Source organism: Pleurodeles waltl, chromosome 3_1 (assembly GCF_031143425.1).
Source record: "Pleurodeles waltl isolate 20211129_DDA chromosome 3_1, aPleWal1.hap1.20221129, whole genome shotgun sequence".
NCBI lineage: Eukaryota > Metazoa > Chordata > Amphibia > Caudata > Salamandridae > Pleurodeles > Pleurodeles waltl.
The window spans coordinates 350,596,349-350,616,847 of NC_090440.1; the positions used below are offsets into that span (position 1 = coordinate 350,596,349).

A 20,499-nucleotide genomic window follows, 5' to 3' on the forward strand; every position below is an offset into this window, starting at 1 on the left:
GGGAGCATCGGCAGGCTTTGGTAGGAGCTGTGGGTTGAGGAGAGGGTGTTAAATAAAAAATCATCCTCGACTTGTTCCGAGTGTAGTTCCACATTATGGAATAGAGCTGCTCTAGCCACCACTTGTGAGTAGGCTGTGCTGTCTTCCGGTGGTGATGGCCTAGTTGGGTATGTGTCTGGGCTGTTATCAGACACTGGTGCGTCGTACAAGTCCCACGCATCCTGATCTTGGTCGTCGTGGCTCATGGCGGTGTGAGCTGGCGAATGTGACGGGGTGTAAGTTGGCGAAGCCGGAGTTACAGGTGGAGGCGAGGGAGGAGGTGTTACCTTTTGTGTTGTTTGTTGCTGAGGAGTAAACTGAAGCGTTCTCTTTCGTTTGACAGGTGGAAGGGTACTGATCTTCCCAGTCCCCTGCTGAATAAAGATACGCTTTTGCGTGTGATCCACGTCAGTGGATTGCAGTTCTTGTTCAAATCTATGTTTCTTCATTTGAGAAGACATAGAATGCTCTTCGGTATAGGAGCCAGAAACAGGGTCTGATGTCGCTTTTTTCGGCTCCGAAAGCCCTGTCGATTGTTTTTTCGGCTCCGAGGTAACCTTCCTCTTTTTCTGTGCCGAAAATTCTTGGCCTCTATGGTCTTCGGCGCCACTGTCTCGGCGTCGATCGGTGTCGACACCGAACTCTCGGTGTCGATGCTTCTGTTTAGCACTCTCTCGGTCCCGAGGAGGCTGCGTGCCGGTGTCTCGACCGAAGTCGGACGATCTCGACACTGAATGGGCCTTTTTCGGTGCCGATTGTTGGTCACCGAGAATTTGGGTGGAGCCATGGCCGGTTGGCAGTGGCGTCCCCTGGGCCTTCTTTCCTTTTTTAGGGTTTGATCTCGACGTCTTACTCACAGTTCTTGTAGAGTGTAGCTCGTCGGAGTCTGAATCCTGGATGGAAAAGGATTCCTCCTGTTCTTCTTCTGTCTCGAACTGTCGACGCTCTTTTGGCGTGGACGCCATCTGCAGTCTTCTCGCTCGACGGTCGCGCAGAGTTTTTCGGGACCGGAACGCCCGACAGGCCTCGCAGGATTCTTCACTGTGCTCGGGTGACAGGCACAGATTACAGACCGAGTGCAGGTCCGTATAAGGATATTTGTTGTGGCATTCGGGGCAGAATCGAAACGGGGTCCGATCCATCGGCGTTGTCCTCCACGCGGTCGGGCCGACTAGGCCCCGACGGGGTGCCGAAATCTACCCCGAAGGGCACCGAAGCGCTTCGATGTTCAACGCGTCGTCGTATGTGTCTATCTGTAACCGGATCGCAACGATACCGTCGAAAATCTTCCGTCTTCAGCTATCTTTCCGTTCCGAAACTCGGAGCGACATGAACACGTCCGAACCCGATGGCGGAAAGAAAACAATCGAAGATGGAGTCGACGCCCATGCGCAATGAGCACAGAAGGTGGAGTCACTCGGTCCCGTGACTCGAAAACACTTCTTCGAAGAAAAACAACTTGTAACACTCCGACCCAACACCAGATGGCGAGCTCATGCATACCATGTGTATCTACAGCGACAGATGCCATCGAACATACTGTTTTGTGAAAGTGTGTATATAAGACTGTGTAGCTTCCATACATATATAATTTATGAAGACATTGGCTATGATTGGTAGTGTGGCCTCTGTTTTCCTTGCTGAGTGTGCTCTTTGACTCTGTTGTAGAGCATTTGTGGATTGTTTGGTGTAGGAAAGCACCCTTTTTGGCATGGTTAGCTCCCACTTTTTGGCTGGTATCGAATGAGATTTTGACTGAAAGAGCTCTGAATTCCTGCTGTAAGACCTGACAGCCTTAGGGTGGTCTTCCCCCTACCTTTTTCCTCCATCCCTCCCTCCATTTGTCTGATCTCATTTTTGCTGGTTTTAGGACTCTGCACACTTTGCCACTGTTGACCAGTGTTAAAGTGCTTGGCTCATACCCAATTGGCATTTTTAATTTTCTTATAAGTCCCCAGCAAAGTGCACTACATGTGCCTGCAGCACCGACTGTGCAACCCACATAAGCAGCCCCTTATCCATGCCTCAGGCCTGCCATTGCAAGGCCTGTGTGTACAGTTTCACTGCCACTTTAACTTGACATTTAAAACTACCTGCCAAGTCTTAAACTTCCCTTTATTACACAGGCAGGCCCTAGGTAGCCCACAGGGCAGGGTGCTATGCAAGTGAAAGGCAGGACATGTACTTGTAAGTTTCACTTGTCCTGGTTGTGAAAAACTCCTAAAGTGATGTTTCACTACTGTGAAGCCTACTCCTCTCCTAGGCCTGCACTGGAAATTCCCTTATATACATTTAAGTGGTAATTTCCGATCTGAGAGGAGTCATGTTTGGCATGGTTAGAATGGTAGTGAGAAATCCTGTTTACTGGTGAAGTTGGATTTAACATTACTATTTTTAGAAATGACACGTTTAGAAAGTAGGCATTTCTCTGCACTTACTCCTCCCTGTGCCTTACAGCCTGTCTCCAATCCATGTCTGGTCTCTGCTGGCTCAACAGCTCCTCTTGTGCACTCCACCCAGACAGCCATAAACACAGGACACTCAGCTGCATGTGCATTCATACTGATGGGTCTTCCTGGGCAGGAAGGGTGGAGGAGTTCTCACTTACACTTCAAATGGTAGTGGCCTGCCCTCACACAAAGGACAGATAACACCCCCACAGATCTCCTGGCAGACAGGGCTGGGTTGAAAGGGGAACTAGTGCACTTCAAAACCACTCTTTGAAGTTTTCCTCCACTTCAAAGACACATATGAGTATATATACAGGGTCTGTGACCCCCTAAAATCAGACACTTCTGGACCTACAACCGGACTGTGTCAGAGGCACTGCTGTGCTGCCCAAAGCACTCATTTGGACTGCTTTTCTGGAAGTACTGCTCTCCTGCTTGTTGCCCTGCTGCCTGCTGGCCCCTGACTCTGCTGGTAGACTCTGCCTTCCCCCCACAAGTTCTCTCCAAGGGTTTGGACTGAGCTTACCTGTTCTGAAGTCTCAGAACCATCAGAGACTTAATCTGAGGAGAAAATCCAAAGCACCAGACAAACTGAAGCAATGCCTGCAACATTCGATGGAGCGCCTGTCTCGCGGCTAAAAAATCATCTCCCAGATTGACGCAGTGCGCCTCTTGCCTCTTCCCAACATGTTTTGGATATTCCACACATTGTCCCACAAATCCCAGCATCGCAGTGAGGACCCAAGGCTGGGCGCCCAGAAATCAACTTGCCGCATGGAAAAAAAAAAATGATGCTTCACTTTACTTTCCGACGCATCTCCTCCTCTGCGTCGTTATTTTTTATGCATCCAGGTACTGTGTGTTAAAAGGGTATAATCACTGATTCTTAAGGATTGAGACGCCTCCTAACCTTTAAAAAGTAATATCTTGACTTGCACATATTGGATTTTTGTTGTTTTGGTCTTATTTTAGTCAGATAAATATTATCTATTTTTCTAGACTGGTGTGGAGTACTTTTGTGGTGTTTTCACTGTTATTGTATGAGTTATTGCACAAATACTTTACACATTGCCTTCTAAGTTAAGCCTGTCTGCTCTGTGCCAAGCTACCGGAGGGAGAACACAGGACAACTTAGGTTGGTTTTGTTACTTACCCTGACTAAGATTGTGATCCCTACTTGGACAGGGTGCTTAACTCTGCCAACTAGAGACCCAATTTCTAACATGTGCTAACCAGGTCCTCAGTGCCAGATCTCTTTCCCTATATTGTACAGTTGTTTCTCCCAATTGGCACAACTTTTAGCGCTCCCTGTAAGTGCCTAGTAAATGGTACCCCTGGGGCCTGGGGTACTAGAGAAGATCCCTAAGGGCTGCAGCACGAATTGTGCCACACTGAGGTACCTCTCAACAAACACACACCGTGCTACCATTGCAGGCCGCACACTTTGGTGCAGACAAAAGTGAAAATACAACCAGTCGCATATCCCCCTGTGCCAGGTCCTGTACCATTTCATTGGATATTTGTCAATCACCCCTACAGAAGGCTTGCAGCTCTAAGGCAAGGTGCATTATATCACGTGAGAACATATCTGCATGAGCAGATATGCCCCTGCTATGTCTTTGTTGATTCTTAGACACAGTAAGTGGACAGGGAAGCCATTTAAGTACATGTGCTGGACACTGGTCAATACAAATACCCCAGCTACATGATGGCTTTTCTTAAAGGGATGTTTTGTTTCAAATATCTAGCGTTAATAAACACACACTGAATCCAATGAGGCATTTATTAATACATGTACCCAGAGGGCACCTTAGAAGCGCTCCCTTAAAACCTACCCGACTGCTATTGTGTACTACTGTGTTGACTAACTGGTCTAAACCAGCACAGCCACCCTAGCCAGATTTCTGATTTCCTGAGGTGAGAGCCAGTGCTCTCAGAGACCAGGAACAAAGCCTGCTCTGGGCGGAGGTGTAATCACCTCTTCCAGGCAGAATGGACATTCCAGGATGGGAAGCTTCAAAGGACCAGCCGCCTTTGTTATGTGACTCCGGTTCCTCCAGATGGCAGAGAAGACCACATCTCTGTCCTGACCTCACTTCCTGCCAGCAAGACAGGCGGAAAATTAGTAAGATTAGGAAGTGTGCCCAAATCATGCCAGTCTTACCCTAGGGTGGATCAGCTGATGTGGACACCACTTTTCAAATTCCTCCATCTTGTTTTGCATGGAATTAGCATTGTAGGGTCAGGGTTATGCCCAATTCCCAGTGGAAGTTTTCATACAGAGGATATAGTCACCCTAAAGGTAGGCATTCCATTGGCTGCTACCTGGCACTCCTTGTAATGCCCCTAAATTTAGTATTTAGGTAGCACTCCTGAACCCAAGAACTCAGATACTACAGAAGAGAAGAGAAGGACGAAGAAGAGATACTGCCTGGCGAGAACAGCGGAAGAGCTGTGGACTTTTTGGTGCGAAACCCTTCCTGCCTGCACTTCTCTTGACAATTGAGACACAGTGACTCGTCCTGCAAAGCTGGAAAACTACTAAAACCTCGGGTAGCCTGTCAGCATCTCAGAAATCACTGCCAGTCTCCCTTGGAGTAGAGGCATCAAAAAGCAGAGTCCGATCCACTGCCTTGCAGCTCCCTGGCCCGGACCAATGCTGCAGACGACCAGAGGTACCAGTGCTCTGGGAGACTAGGACCATCTCCCTACTGAGTGTGATGACACCAGGACCACCGGGAGCCGTGCAGCCCCAATCCCCGGGGTACTGGACACCCTGCACCCAGCACCAACAGTGAGAGTCGCTTCGGACTCCCACTGAACCAGGACCAAGCAGCTGCTGAGGGACGTCAGCACCACTGAGATCCACTTTGTGAGTGGCCCGGCAATCTTGACCGCGAGGAGCATCTTGGCGCACAGAGCCCAACCTCCCTATCCACTCTGCATCTGAGCTGCCAAAACCGGGATCCTGAAGAACTGTCTGTGCCCCTTTGCTCCAAGACCTCTTGGGAGCTCTGGGGCTTGTCCCCAAATCTCGCTTTGCAGCCTGTTTCCAGTTGGCCCCCTTCTCCATAGCACCAAGCAACAACCTCACCAGCACCCTGCTCCCGGGGGAATTCAGGGAGCTCCCGACGAACTGCTGGTAGTACTTTGGACCTTGGGCACCCTAAAACAGACTGTACTAACCCTTATGCATTGTTGACTTTTCCTTCCAGAGGAACGCATTGTACATAAAGGCGCACAGCTTTGAGCTTTTTACTTACCTGTAGGAAATAACAACAAAAGCAGTACTTACTCTTTTACAAAGTTCTCGGTTTCAAAACATATATAAAAGGAAGTGTTATTTTTCTAAATTGGTCTTGGATTTATTCTCTGAGTGTGTGTATCATTTATGTCTCTGTGAATACAACAAATGCTTTGCATTACCTTCAGGTAAGCCTAACTGCTTGCCCACACTACCAAAAAAGAGAGCATTAGTATTATCTACTTTTGCCTCGGCCAACCATTTGAGGACCCACTGGACTCTCTGCACAGTATACTGCTTTTTAGTGCACAATAAAAAGAGCCAGCGTCCTACATTTGGACTACTCATATTGCAATGGTCCTTTTGCTGACTGGTGAGCCTCTGTTTGATGGTGTGAAAAAAAATGAAGAATTGGTTTGTTTTCTGACTGGTCTAGCTTCTTGTAAATAGTAGTACCTTACTGCTCTTTTTACCGCCCATGTGTGAAGGGTTCTTTCTGCCTGAGTTTTAGGATTGTGTAAAAATTCCAGAAGTTGTATCGCTTGGTTGACATGGATATGTGAGATGACCTTTGGCAGAAATTGTGGGTTTGCTCTCATTATCACTCTGTTCTTGTGTACTTGCAAGTACGGCACTTTCCTTGTGAGTGCCTGCAATTAACTCTCAGCATGAACATGATGGCAATCAAGAAGAATTTGAGGCCTGCTTTATACATCAGCTCAAATGGGGACTTTAGGAGTTATGTTAGGACTTTGTGGGCATAGGGATAGAAGCGCTGGTGGGGCTACCATCTTTGCCCCTTTCACAAATCTCTCAATCACCTGAGTACTGTAGAAACTTCATCATATGAGCACTCACGTATAGGTTACTAAGGCAGAGAGGTGAAACTTAAGAGAAGCATATGCTGAAGCTTCATCCAACAGCTATATGAGGTACTTGACCACTGTGTGTCTTGTGACCAACTAACTTATCTGCCACAGGAGTTTATGAACCTGCTCCCTTTTGTACTGTACAACCTGCTTGTCCTGTATCTTCTGGCTTATTACAGACCTCAAGGTGGCCAAATTCTTAAGTCGTCAGGCACCATGCTGCCAGCCAGGCCGGTGGTTGCTGGCTCTGGGTGGTATTCTGGACCCCTTTGCATTAAGAAGTCCTAGTGAGGTGAAGTCACATCATCCTGCCTTGTGCCGTCTGCACCAGATCTGAGAGCCATACCTACCTGGGCCAATGACAGGCGATGAGGATAAATCTTATAGAACCTATCTCTAATTGTGTAACACCACTGGGATAACTGGAATTGGGGAAAAAGCATATACAAATCTCCCACGTCAGTCTATCAACAGGAGATTCGGCTATAACCTTTGGTGTGGGTACCTGGACGTGAAGGCTTGTGTTCCAAAAAGGTAACTTGTGAAAAATGTCTTCTACTATTTGCTGTTTTATCTCCGACTCGGGTGAGGAGTTTGTTTGCCTATTTCGCCTGTCTGCCTCAGTGCTTTGAACTCCTTGTAGGTGGACAGGTGTAGGTGGTTAGCCTTCTGTGGATGGCCCATCTCCAAATGTCCAATCTCCAAATCTCTGAATGTCCTGTGCTAAATGGGACAGTACTTGTGACCATGTTCTTCCATGTTAGTTGAAATAGAACACTGTGGTTGTATTATCTGGTTGTACCTGGATCCTTCTTCCCTTGACAGGTCTCTGGAAGGCCTTTAATGTTAAGAGACTCATCACTTGAAGAATACTTACATTTTTTACTGCCTCTTCTTTGTTTCATGGGTCTCTGATGTTTAGTCTGCCCTTTGTCCCCATACCCCCACCATGTGTGGGATAAGTCTGTTGTGATGGTCACTGAGGAGGTATGGTGTTTAAAAGCCCCATCTACTTTGATGCCTCCTGTACTCCACCACTGAATGCACAATGGCATGATGCCCATTAGAGTCCTCAATGTCAGAGACAGTCCTTTCTGATAAAGGCCAGTTTGCGCTGTTAGTGCCACAATTATTTTCGACACTGGAAAGGCCTTCACCTCTACAGAGCTTAGCCTTGCCTCCACAAATGTCTTTTCACCCTCTCTGGCACTAGTGATGATGTCTCCATGTTTAGGGAAAGCCTTAATCTGTGGAGTATCTGTTTGGCCTTGTCGATGATCAGCTGGCACTGTGTGAATAATCTCACCTTTACTAGCCAGTCATCTAAGTAATAGTAGATGTGTAAACTCATCTTCTCAAGTGTGCCACAGCTACCACAAGGCACTTTGTGAATACCCTTGTTGAAGATTTGATCCCAAAGGTTAGGACCTTTAATTGAATATACCTTGCCCATGGGGAGTCTCAAGAAGTTCATGTATTGGTTGTTCATCTGCACATGCAGGTAGGCAGACTTACGATCTATGGTTACCATACAGTCTCTCATCCGCAGGCTTGGGATGACCTGTTGCAGTATAATCATCTTGGATTTTTGTGTCTTTAGGGCATGAACATCCAGAATAGGTCTGAAGGTACTGTCTGGCTTCGGCACTAGGAAATAAACAGAGTAGATTCCTTGGCTTTCCTGGTCTTTTGGGACCCATTCCATTATATATTTGCTTAGGAAGTCCTTGTGTGCTGGGTATCTTAACAACTCAATACAAAAGCTGGATCACATTTAGAGTATATTTGTGGCCCGCAATTGTTCTTCATTCGGCAAAAACCCTTTGATTCTACCCCCACAGATGCTCAGTGTAGGGTGGGTCTGATGGTAAGTCAGATGATTGTATGCCCTTCTCTCAACGGCACAGCACCTCTTTCCCTAGCTCTATCTCAAAAGGGCTGTCTTGCTCTGCTGAGGTAGTGCCACTCAGGTAGTGCCATTGAGATGGTACGCTTTGTGATCTGGTTTATGGCACAAAACTGGTGTGAGGGGTGGCTCATTGTGCTATTCCCCTTCTGATGGTTATCTTATTTGTGCCGACCCTCCTTAGAAGGCCCTCCTGCATTAAAAAAGGTGCCATGGCCTTTTGCAATCTTGTTGACCTTTTTCATCTCCTGCAGTAAGTTGTCCACTGCTGGGCCAAACAAGTTTTCACCCGTTAAGGGCATATTTAAGACAGATGCCTGCATCTTCTTCCCAAGTCCTGAGACTCTTAGCCGTGCATGTTTCCTTAAGGTGGTGCCCTCATACAGCTGTTTCCACCGCATCCAGTGATTACTACAGTCATGTGTTGGAGATTACTTTACCTTCTTGGAGGAGCCTCTCTGCCCTGTTTGGTACTGCTCTGGGAGGTGCTGCATCAGCTCTTTCATCTCTTTCCATTGCTAGCAGCCAGATTTGTTAAAGACGATGTTAGAGTTGGCTATGTGCCATTGGATGGCTGCAGGATTCTCCATTTGTTGACCCACCATCTCAATCTTCTTGCTTTCCCTCTCTAGTGGAGGGCCCGTGGTAGTGGCAGCATAGCCCTTTTAGAATGCAGTGGCCACGATGATGCAGTATGCCCCTACATAGCCTCCAATGTAGGATGGATCTTTGGGGGAGTGTTTACATTTTCTTCTTCACCCTTTTATCAAATCTTTGGCTGCCACTGGTTCCCTGAAGGGCTCTCCTAGTTGTTCCAGGATACTTAGTAGCACTCGGAGGAACTGTTTTTTCTTCTGTGGTGGTAGGAGAGTCACAATTCCATCTGTTACTCCTCTAGTTGACCACTCGTATGCGTCTGCTGCCGTTTTCACCAAGGCGCTGCACACTGCAATGTAATTCAGAAAAGAGGGACTGGAGGAGTAAGTGTCCACACCTTCTTCAGGGGAATCTCTTTTCTATATCCTGCCACCCTTCTGGACCTTACAGAAAAACGTGCTCAAATGTTCCTTCTTCAGGGGGTTCTTCTTCTTCATAGAAGAGTTCCTCTTCATCCTCTTGGGGCTCAGGTTTTCTCAGAGGCTCAAGACCCACCTGGTCCACCTCCTGATCCTTTTCTGTGTAGGGATTTGTGGGATGAGGTACGTCTTCAGAAAATCACTGAACTCTCTCTTTCTCTTAATGCGGGCCCCCATTTGGGTTTTGAGCCTTTGTTTCTTTCGGCGTCGAGCTATTCCTCTTTGGCGCAGAGGCCTCTTTGTCTTGGAGCTCTGTGGCCCTAAAATGCGCTGGTTCTGACAGCTTACAGCTCATGGTGTACTCTGACTTCGATCCGTAGGGTTCCCTTTGTTTGTGCTTACCCTTGATCACTGTTGTCTTTGGTGTTGGAGTAGTCTTCAGGAATCTTAATTCTAAATGCTTTGGCTCGGCCCCATGGCACCCCTGTGATGTTACCTGGCACTTCTTCACCTCAATGTCCTTTGATGACTTATTCGGCACCTTCTACCTCTTGGTTTTGAGAACCTCTGTGACGCCAGACCCCACTACTTGTACTTCCTATTTATAGAAGGTTTTCTCATTGATGGACAGATCAAGGTATTTCAGCAATGTTTTCAGTGATTGTGCCATGGTGCAATGATCCCACCTCTACTTCTCCCTTGTCTTCAGTATCTTGGGTTTGGTTAAAAGTCAGCATTTGCGGCAATGCCCTCCTCACTGTGGTCCTTTGGTAGACAAGGGTTACAAACCTTGTAGCTGTCCCTTGGGCAAAATTTAAAGGGTGTATGCTCCAACCCGATGTGCATTCTCCAGTCCACATGGCTAATGTAGTTCTAACGGACAGTTCTTTTTCACAGTGGAAAACCTCTTCCTGCGAAGACAGTGTTTCATTTTTGGTTTTCTTTCAGGATTTTTAATGTTTGGGTGAAAATCCATAGATGAAACCTTGATTTTTCATCCAGCGTGTTCTGCATTCTCACTCTGCAGCCAGACGAAATAGTGAAGGAGAAATGGAATCTGAAGATGGCAACTATGCAAAGTGGCTTCTGAGACAGTCTTCTCGTGTCACAGATGGATGGATAGAACCCCAATGGTCAATGACTCTTAGGTATTGGGGTGGGGTGGGAGGTGGGGGTGTCGGGAGGGGGGAGGGGGGGGGGGGGGATAGGGGGTATACAAAGACAAGTCTTGACCCAACCACTAGATGGCAAAATAATGGACAGCATATGAATTCAGGAAAGATCCATGTTGCAAAATCTGCAGTTAAGAGTATCCATCAGAAGAACAAGTTACTTACCTTTGGCAACGCTACAGCTGGTGAACACTTTTCCAGACCCCAGAGTCTTCACTGCCCTCTGCCCGCTCCATTCCGTGAAGTGGCCTCTTCAACATATAATAAGGTCCCAAGTTACAATCCAGCACACTGTCCCAACTAGTTGTTCAACGCTGTGCCTAAGAGGTCCCATACTGAGAAACGTAATGACACGGGCATCAGCACATAGGTTGGCACTTTTATGCAACTATGCTCTGTCACTTAAGGAGCGATAAATAGTGACTGCAGAGCTGCATGATGCCACATACCAGCTCGCAGGAGCCCTGCTAAAAAGCAGATCTAGCCTGGGTATAGTCTTAAAGAGAGTAGTTAAAAGGATCCATCAGAATCTAGGAACTCAGAAACAAGGATGAGTGGTGTGCGGTTGTGCTACAGCCTCATGCCAAAGTCCGTGGACAGGAGCCGAGACATGTTTGAAGCAGATAGTGAGTCTTGAGAAGCATCTGAAGCAGCTTGAAGGAACAAATAGGTTCCTCAACCTGCTTGAGAAATGTTCTGGACTGACATGCTGTGCATTAACTCTCCATCTAGTGGTTTTGTCCAGAGCTGTCTTTTTTTGGGCTGTGGTTGCGGACTTTGTCAGCCACTATCCTGTATGTCCCTTGTGACATCAGAAGTGTGCCCCTGAAGACCCTGTGCACAGTGGCCATCTTCAGATTCTTTTTTCTCCTTGGCGGCTATCTTTGGGATTACTGTATGCTGTGCAAAAATAACAAACATTGTTTGTGTTTAAGACACCATTTCTGGGGAAGTGGAAGTGTCACATGTGAATCCAGAAAATTCTTCAAGCTGCAAAAGTAATACTACAGGTAATTGCTTGCACTTGTTTAGTCACCAATGGTATCACTAATACTGGAGGAAATGAGTATGCAATGTTTTCTGACCAGTCTATCAACAGAGCATTCCTTGTGACAGGTGGTGTGGGTACTTGGATAACAAAGTCTAGCCGTTTTGCATTTTCTGGGGTTCAAAAAACGTCTAACTCTGGTACCTCCCATTCTCTAAAAGCCTTTTCTAATATTGGTTATTTTAATTTGCATTCATGTAAGGCGCTGGCTTGTCTGCTTAGTCTGACTAATTCTACGTTTTGTATGCTTGCAAGTGTATTGCTCCTAGTGTTATGTGTTTTTGAATGGACCACTACATAATGTCTTGGGCCAAACTTGACAGCATATACTCTCGCATAGGTTCTCATTATGCTAATGAGGCTACTGGATTTGGGAGACAGGATCACATGGATGGTGGGTATGATTCCACACTATGATGCCTTTTGGCCTAATCCTGGTTCTCCGGCTAACTAGTAGTGCCTCATCTCTAACCAAGATGATTGTGGCAACCGGGCGCATGACAAGAAGATTCCTCAGGGAAATCGTGGTCAATCAGATCCCAGTCCTTTCTCTCAGTTACCAAAGAGTCTCATACAGGCAAAGACAACAGAGGCAGGATATAGTTCAATAAGGATTTATTGAAGTAACTGCATCTTAGATAAAAAGGCAAGTATTGCAAAAACTAGGATGATAAAACACAATAAAAGCAAACAAGTGACGAAGAGAGTGAAACACAAAAATAGTCATACTACACTGTCACTAGGGATGATGTATATGTTTTTCCTACCTAAACTATGTCTGAGCACAGCGTAGCAAGCCTAATCGGCCCTTCGGGTTTCCCCCCCTTGGGAGTACACATATGAGTGTGTGTTTTCTGTGAATGTTGGAGACACAGCATACCACGTTTGACAGCAACCCTATCTGACTGTAGCCTTGGAGAAAGCACAAAGTGAAATAAATGTCCTACTAAGAACGTAATGCTTTCCTAGGCGAAAGTACAAAGAGATAAAGACAATAGAACAGCACCGCACCGGTTGCTATTGCTCGGAAAATAAAGCAATGCTGAATAAAATGTAACAGGGCTAAAGTGCACAGCGGCAGGCCTAGTTAACATAAAACAACGTGCCTAAAACATGGCTAAAATAGCTATACAACAATCCGACCACTGTTGAGGTAAAACACTGTAATTGTGTTGTCAGTCTGGATTTGTACTGTTTTCTTTTTACCTGTGCATAAAAGCCTTTAAGCACCAGGAAACCTGGCTTCAGATCCAACACATTTATGTGTTCCAGTTTTCACAAACCCCTGATGTTTAGATTCCCTATGTTTGCTACCCACTCCTTGTATGATGCATCTGTGATGATTGTCACACAGAGAGTTAGTGGTATAAAAGACCTGCCTACTGCTATGCTACACAAGTTCCATCATGCTATCTCTTTTTCTTCCTTAACTGTAATAACCACTAAGTCTTCCCAACTTCCAGTTGCCTGAGATAATTTGTTCTGTTACGACTCCTGAACTGGTCACATGTGTAGTCTTGTTTGGATAATTAGCAGAATGGCCATCATGCCCATACATTTCCCAACAGTTCTCCTGTCAGAGAGTGCCCCTTCTGGTACAGGCACATTTGCTCAGACAATGCCAGGATCCTTCTTGTAGTGGAGAATATGTTAGCTGGGAATGGAGTCTTGATCTCAGGAATGTATTTTGCCCTCGCTGTTGTCAGCGAAGATTTCTCCAAGTTGAGTGAAAATCCCATTTTGTGAAGGTATATAGGTACTGCTCATGTGCTCCTTTTGCATTGGCTGAATGAGTTTGCTTTTACCAGAAAATCGTCTGGGTGGGGGTAGAGATGCATCCTCTGCATTCTCAAATATGCTGCTAATACGAACAGTCATTTGGTAAACACACGGGGAGCTGAATTTTTCCAAAGGGGAGTATCATGAACTGATAGTGTATCTGGCTCACAATGAATCAGAGGACTTTCTTGTGCTTGTTGTTCATCTGCACCTTTTTCATGGCTTTTCTTTTTCGAAGTTGTCGACGATGTCCTTGACTCTAGACTCCTCCCTTTCCGCCACCTATTTCTTCATTGCTGTCATCACTGGGCAGACTGAGGTTGCTGAGGGAAAGTTGCTGCTTCGGTTTTGTCTGCATCATTGCATAGTGTGACCAACTCTGTTCCTGAGTGTCTTTGGTTGGAACTCTGCACACATATTGAAGCCTTTGGTACATTGGTCCCTAGGCAAGCAGAGATTGCAGACGTAGGGGCTGTTCTTTTGAGCAAACTTGTAGTGGAACTTAAGGCAGAACATAAATAAGGTGGTCTCCATTTCCCTTGATGGTTCCAACCCCCCAACCCAATCCACCATAATTCCCCAGCCACGGTTGCACATTACAGGGACCTAACTAGGCCCACTGAACAAGAGTATCTTAAATCCTGATTGTGAAGGGCTGTGGAGTCCCATGTCTAGGATGCATTGTACAGCCAAGGTGATGTGAGGCCCTTGTTGACGTTGCGTCGAGCAGCATCAGTTCCGAGGAGCTGCGAAGCTGCGATGCAAGTTTCCACGCTGTCATCAGGGATGCCATCAACAAGGGGGCTTGCATGGTAATGTCCTATGTCGAGGGTGTGCCACTGCAGTAGCTGCAGGACTTGCAATCTTGAGTCTGGCGTCATGCTGCTATTGACGAGAGCCTTGAGATGCGAGGGCCTGCGTCAGGGGTTCCGATGGGGCTGTGATGCAAAGTCCTTGCGTCGGAAAAAGTCCATGCAGCAGAGGCGAGGCATCATTTCTGCTTGTTGTTGTGCTGAGAAGCAGAGCAGATGCGTCAGTTCTGTTGCATCCACAGACGGGTTGGCAGAGCACCTTAAAGCCCACTTCCAAGGGTCCAGGACTGGGGTGGCACCACTTGGCAGATTAGGACTCAGAGCTGGCAGAGGCCAGGTGCTGGGCTCCAGATTGCTGGAGTCTTCTGTCCCTGAGGCACTGGTCAGGAGGCCAGCCAACTAGTCCTTGGATTCACTGGGGTCTTGGGTTCAAAAGATGCAGGTCCAGACTTTCTCACCCAGGCTAAGGAACAGCAGGTCAACACAGCAGCCCAGAGGGCTTTTTATTATAATTCTCTAGACACCACACTCAACTTTTCTACTCGTTCCTAATTGGAAAATACAGCTTATTGAAGATAATAAAGTAACGATGATGTTATCCTATGGGAGAGGTGGGCCTTGCAGAACTGAAAAACAAATGTAGGAGTTTTTCAGTATAAGGACATGTAAAACTTAAAAGTACGTCCTACTTTTTAAATGCACTGCATGCTGCCCTCTGGGCTGTACAGGAAGATTTAGTCCTGGTTAAAGGTTTATTCTGCCAAGCTGAAATGGAAGTTTAAAAACTGCACATACAGGCTGCAACGGCAGACTTGAGAAATGTTTGATGGGCTACTTAAGTGGGTGGCACAATCAGTGCCGCACACCCATTAGTAGCATTACTAGTACAAACCCTGGGTACATGTAGTACCACTTTACTAGGGACATAAGTAACTTAAATGTGCCAACTGGGTTTTAGTCAGTTCTACCATGTTTTAAGGGAAAAGCATGATCACTTTAGCACTGGTTAGGAGTGGTAAAGTGCACAGAGTCCTAAAGCCAGCAAAAACAACTACAGCAGCAAAAGAGGAAGACTGAAGGCAAAGCAGTTAAGGGAGAAACATGCCAAAGATGCTGGGTTTAACCGTGACCATGCACAGGGACTTACTGGACATATGACTGATCTCACAAAGGGACGGCCGCATCCCCAGATGGTGGCAGACTACCACTACAAAAAAATATAATAATAAAAAAATGAATACATAAACAACAATTCTGGACCCAACCACTAGATGGTGGGAAAAAGAATCCAGAAAAGAATCACGCTGCAACCTGTATTTGTTGAGCTGGTAGATTATGCTGGTGAACAACATTATTTCAAAAGGGATCTTCAGATGAGTCATTAAATAGTAACAGAAACACATGAATCTTACTGTGGTAAGTTTGCCAGAATGAACACTGATAAAATATATTTTTTTGAATGTCATCAATCCTGAAAAAGTGTGAAATACATCCTTAAAACCTACCTGACTGTGCATGTCTGTTGTGCGGTTTGTGAGTCATGGGACTTTCTAACACTTTGGCCATGGTAGCAAGTTTGCTGGCAGCATTCATAATTTTTTTCTCAGCACTGTTAGGAAATGATGTAAGTATTAGTCAAAGATAGGTATTTCAATAAGCCTTTAATCCCAGTTTCTTTCTTAAATATCAATGTAATGGACCGACAAATACAGAAAAAGAAGAACAAAATCACCACAATGTGCTCTTATTAAGTTAATCAGCAGATGTTAAGCCAAATATCCAGCCAGACTACAGCGTATGTGTCTATGGAGCATTTTAATTCTTGGATCAGAAGGGCTCTTGATGAGGTGTTGCCACTTAAAAATAGGACTACATATCGCAAAACACTGTTGGCTCCCTGGTATACCGAAGAATTATCTCAGGCAAAAGGAAGTACAAAAAGCCTGAGAGGCTCTGGAGAAACTACTATTCTGAAGCTGGGCGTACACATCGGATCTCAGAATGTTTAAGAGCTTTTGAAAACCTGTAGAGTCGCAATAAAACCCTGTCTGCTAATAATCACACTAGAGAACCTTTTGCGGCATGTAAGTCTTTAGTAAAAAGCACCTATCATTTACCTCCTACACAAATGTTCACTTCAGATCTGACTGATTTCTTTCAGACCAAGATTGCTTCTGTTTTATTGACATTCACACCTAAAGGGGCTCGGACGGGAAGTTTAGAACAAGACACCCCCCTGTGGAAAGAGTGGTCTGACTTTAGCCTTGTTACTAAGAAGGGGATTTCCAAATGTCCATGATCAGATCAGCCTCTTATCTCAACCCTTGTCCTATCTCTTATTTCAACCCTTGTCCTATCAGTATTTTAATGGAGGTGGCCCCCTTCTTTCTCCCTGGAATACCATGAAGTGTAATAAATAACTTCCTTAAAGAGTAACTTGCATCTCAGTTTTGAAAAATTGCATTACGCAGCTTTTGAAAACGGAAACACTTGAACTAAATGTTCTTTTTGATTATCGCCCTATCTCTCTTCTTCCACTTTTTGCAGTGTGAGGATAATATGTGTTTAACAAGCACCAATCAGACTTTCGATCCTGCATTAGAGCGTAAATCTTACAGCACATACTAATGATATAGGGATGATTTTGGATGCCAGAACTTCTGCAGCACCTATACTCCTTGTTATGGGCGTCAGTCACTTGGTACTGGTGACCAAGAAGGTGTTGCTCACTGCGACACCAGTTTTTCAATTACCATAGTGACACAGGCACCTGTGTCCCTGTAAGCCTCAGCTTCAATACCATTTATCAGAGGATGCTGCCTGTAATTACCCATGTTAAGGGGACAGGTAGCAAGGGTGGCAAAGTAAATGCCCCCATCAAAGATTAATACTGCTTCAGTGGTCTCTCTAACCAACCCAGACCCCACTACAGTCCCTAAAGTGAGCCCAGCTACACCCTTAGACTGACTACTGTTAGTAGTCCCACCACTACTGCTATTGCTAGGGGCACTCAAAGTAGAAGTAGAAGTGGGGATGGTAGCAGTGGTTCGCTTGGTGTCTTTCTTAGAGCAGGAGCTGTCTGCTGGCCTATGGCCTTTGTTTTTACAGACATTGTACAAAGGTTTCTTGAAGCTAGAGGAAGAGGATTTGCCCCCACCCCCAGAGAATTTTTGTGGGCCTGATGAAGACTCTTTGGTTTTGTGCCCAACGTCTCCTGATGCTTACCTGTATCTTTCTTTTTGTGGGCACTCCTTGTGTGAGCTTTTCTGTTCACCCTGGTGCAGACCCATTTGTCTGCCTTCTTTCCCAATTCTTAGGGGGAGGTCAGATCAAAGTCCACAGTTGTTCAAAATATGCTCTCTCAGAATAACGTTGTATAAGCCTTGATAATCACCGACTTTGCTCCCACACAACCAGCCTTCCAGAACTCTCACAGAACAGTCTACAAAATCTACCCAAATTTGGATGGACTCTTTCCTCGTCTCCCTGAACTTTATCCTGTATTGTTCAGTGGTTAACCCAAACCCACCCAGAAGGGCTGTTTTGAGCACTGTGTAGTTGTCTGCATCTTCTTCGCTGACTGCCCACTGTCTTTTGGGGACCCTCTGAACCTTACAGGCCCACCTCCAAAGGGGGGGGGGTCAACCTTGTTCATGTTTTCGGAGTCAAAAGACTCATCCCTGACCCTAGGTTCCCTGAAACTAACACTGCTGCCACCATGGGGTGCTAACCCCAAACCCTGCTCCTCTCTCTCTACTGCCAAGGCCTCCCTATCTAGGGATAGCTGTTGCTGCCTCAGCTTGACCACCTCCTGTCTCAGTGGCCTGATCTCCCTGTCTAGAGAACCCTCACCTAAAGTTGAACATTGTGTCCCCCCTCAGATATCGAGGAGACATGAGTGAGCAGAGGAGGATCAACCCCAATTCTTAGTTACCCTCTCAACCAACCCTCTAGGAACAGAGGACGGCTTACTGGTACGGCTTCCCCTCCCACTACCAGTACTGCCCAATGTAGGAAGCTGGCCTGGTGTGTGGTGGGTACCTGAGGTACTTACACCTTATATCAGGTCCAGATATCCCCTCTTAGTGTAGTATAGGCAGTATCTAGAAGCCATGCTCTCTAGAGGTAGCTGTGGATGAGCAGCCAAGGCTTAGCTAGGAGACATGCAAAGCTCATGCAATGACCACTGTAGTCACGCAGCACTTACACACATGAAAAAATACACTCCGTGTTACAAAAATAAAGGTACTTTATTTTAGTGACACAGTTGCCAGAAGTACTAGATGGGCTACTCTCCAATAGAAGGTAAGTAAACACACTAAATATGTACACTAGTAATCAGAAATAGGCATAAATGGCAGTAGAAAACAGGGCAATAGCAATAGAATAGTGACCCTAGGGGGAGCCCAAACCATATACTAAAAAAATGGAATGCGAATGTAGGACCCTCACCCAGGTAAGTGGAATCTGTAGAGAGGAGCTGGGGGAACTAGGAAACCCCAAAGGTAAGTACCACAGTCCCCACCTAGTGGCTGGGAAGAAATTAGTAAGTTACTTTATTTTCCCCAAACGACCAAAAGGACTGAAAGTGAAGATAATGCAACACCCAGACAAGACTGCAAGAAACCAGCGGTAGATTCCTGAAGAGGAAGACCTGAAAAAGAAAGGGACCAAGTCCAGAAGTCGCAGAAGTGTCCGGTGGTGGCAGGAGCCACTACTCATCCGTCTTTGGTTGCAGGAGTTGGTCGATAGTAGGGTGAAGACGGTCGCCAATGCATCCTTGGAGCTGGTGAAGAGTTACTGAAGGATGCAGTCGATGTCCCACGCCGGATGAAAGATTGCAGTGTGTCTGTGGTGTGGAAAAGCCACAACCAAGCCCAGGCAAGAGTCGCAGTAGAAGAAAAGTAGAGCTGCTGTGGAACAGCAAGTCCAAGAGGGCTCAACCCACAGAGGGGAGTCTCAGGGGACTGTCAGCAGGGCAGAGAGTCACAGAAGAAAAGGCAGCTCCCACAGGAGACCCACTGGAGGAGGACCGAGGAGTCGCATAGGAGCCCACGCAGCACAACTGAAGAAGAGTCCCATGCTGTAGGAGAAGCATGCATAGGGCTGTGCGTCGCAGGGAAGTGTGCTGGGGGTTGGGGCTAAACTGAGCCTGAAGATCCCTTGGAGGAGATGCCAACAAGCTTGGAAGGTGCAAGAGACGCAGTGCACGGGGGTACTGTCCTGCATGGGAAGGGCTTACCTTCATTAAAGTTGGACAGATGGTAGACTGGACCAAGGGCACCACTCCAGACCACCACCCATGATGCAGGATCCACTCAGCTCAGGATGAGAGGAGATCCAGGCAGCCAACGTCATTGCAGTGGGTGCCTGCAGATGCAGGGGAGTGACTCCTTCACTCCAAGGGATATTCCTTCTTGTGCAGGCCGAAGATTTGCCGCACTCAGAGGATGCACAGCCGAGAAAATGTTGCAGAAGCTGGAAGGCGCTGTGTAAACAATGTTGCAAGCACAGTCATAGTCGTGGAAGCAGATTGCTGGTTCCTGGAGGGTCCAGTCGCAGTTCCAGCAGCCAGAAGTTGTAGTAGAAGTTGCAGAGTCCTCCTGCTGGAATTTTGCAAGCCGAATCGGAGGACTCACCCAAGAAAGAGGCCCTAAATAGCTCTGGAAGGGGGATTGGTCACCAAGCCAGGTGCTCCCAGAGGCCTCTGCCCACCGTGGATTCAAGATGGCCCAATCAAGGGACCCTCTGGAGGAGCTCTGGGCACCACCCCGGGGCAGTTATGGACAGGGGAGTGGTCTTTCCATTGTCCAGTTTCGTGCCAGAGCAGGGACTGGAGGTCCCTGAACTGGTGAAGGCTGGTTTATGCAAGGAAGGCACAAAATGTGCCCTTCAAAGCATACCAGTGGCAAGGGGAGGTTACCCCTCCTAACCCATGTAACACCTATTTCCAAAGGGAGAGGGTGTTACCCCCTCTTCCAAATGAAATCCTTTGTTGTGTCTTCCTGGGCTTGAGCTGTTCAAGCAGCGGGAGGGCAGAAACCAGTCTGAGGGGTGGCAGCAGCTTGGGCTGTCCGGAAAGCCCCAAAAAGTGGGTAGGAGCAATGCTGGGGGTCCCATAAGGGGGCCCCAAAGTGCATGGAATCAGACTTCCAATACTGGCA

At 46.7% G+C, this 20,499-nt stretch overlaps 1 protein-coding gene across 3 annotated transcripts in view; it reads right to left on the reverse strand.

Annotated features, from left to right (window-relative positions):
* The window catches only part of CEP152 (centrosomal protein 152), a 318,523-nt gene that overhangs the window by 17,232 nt on the left and 280,792 nt on the right, over positions 1-20,499 (reverse strand). For 2 of the 3 annotated variants that reach the window (XM_069222500.1, XM_069222501.1), the window contains exon 28: positions 15,841-15,944. The exons of the other annotated variant lie outside the window; for it this stretch is intronic. In XM_069222500.1, the coding sequence (XP_069078601.1) occupies positions 15,841-15,944 (104 nt within the window). The remainder of the gene's footprint in view (positions 1-15,840; positions 15,945-20,499) is intronic. 3 annotated transcript variants of the gene reach the window in all.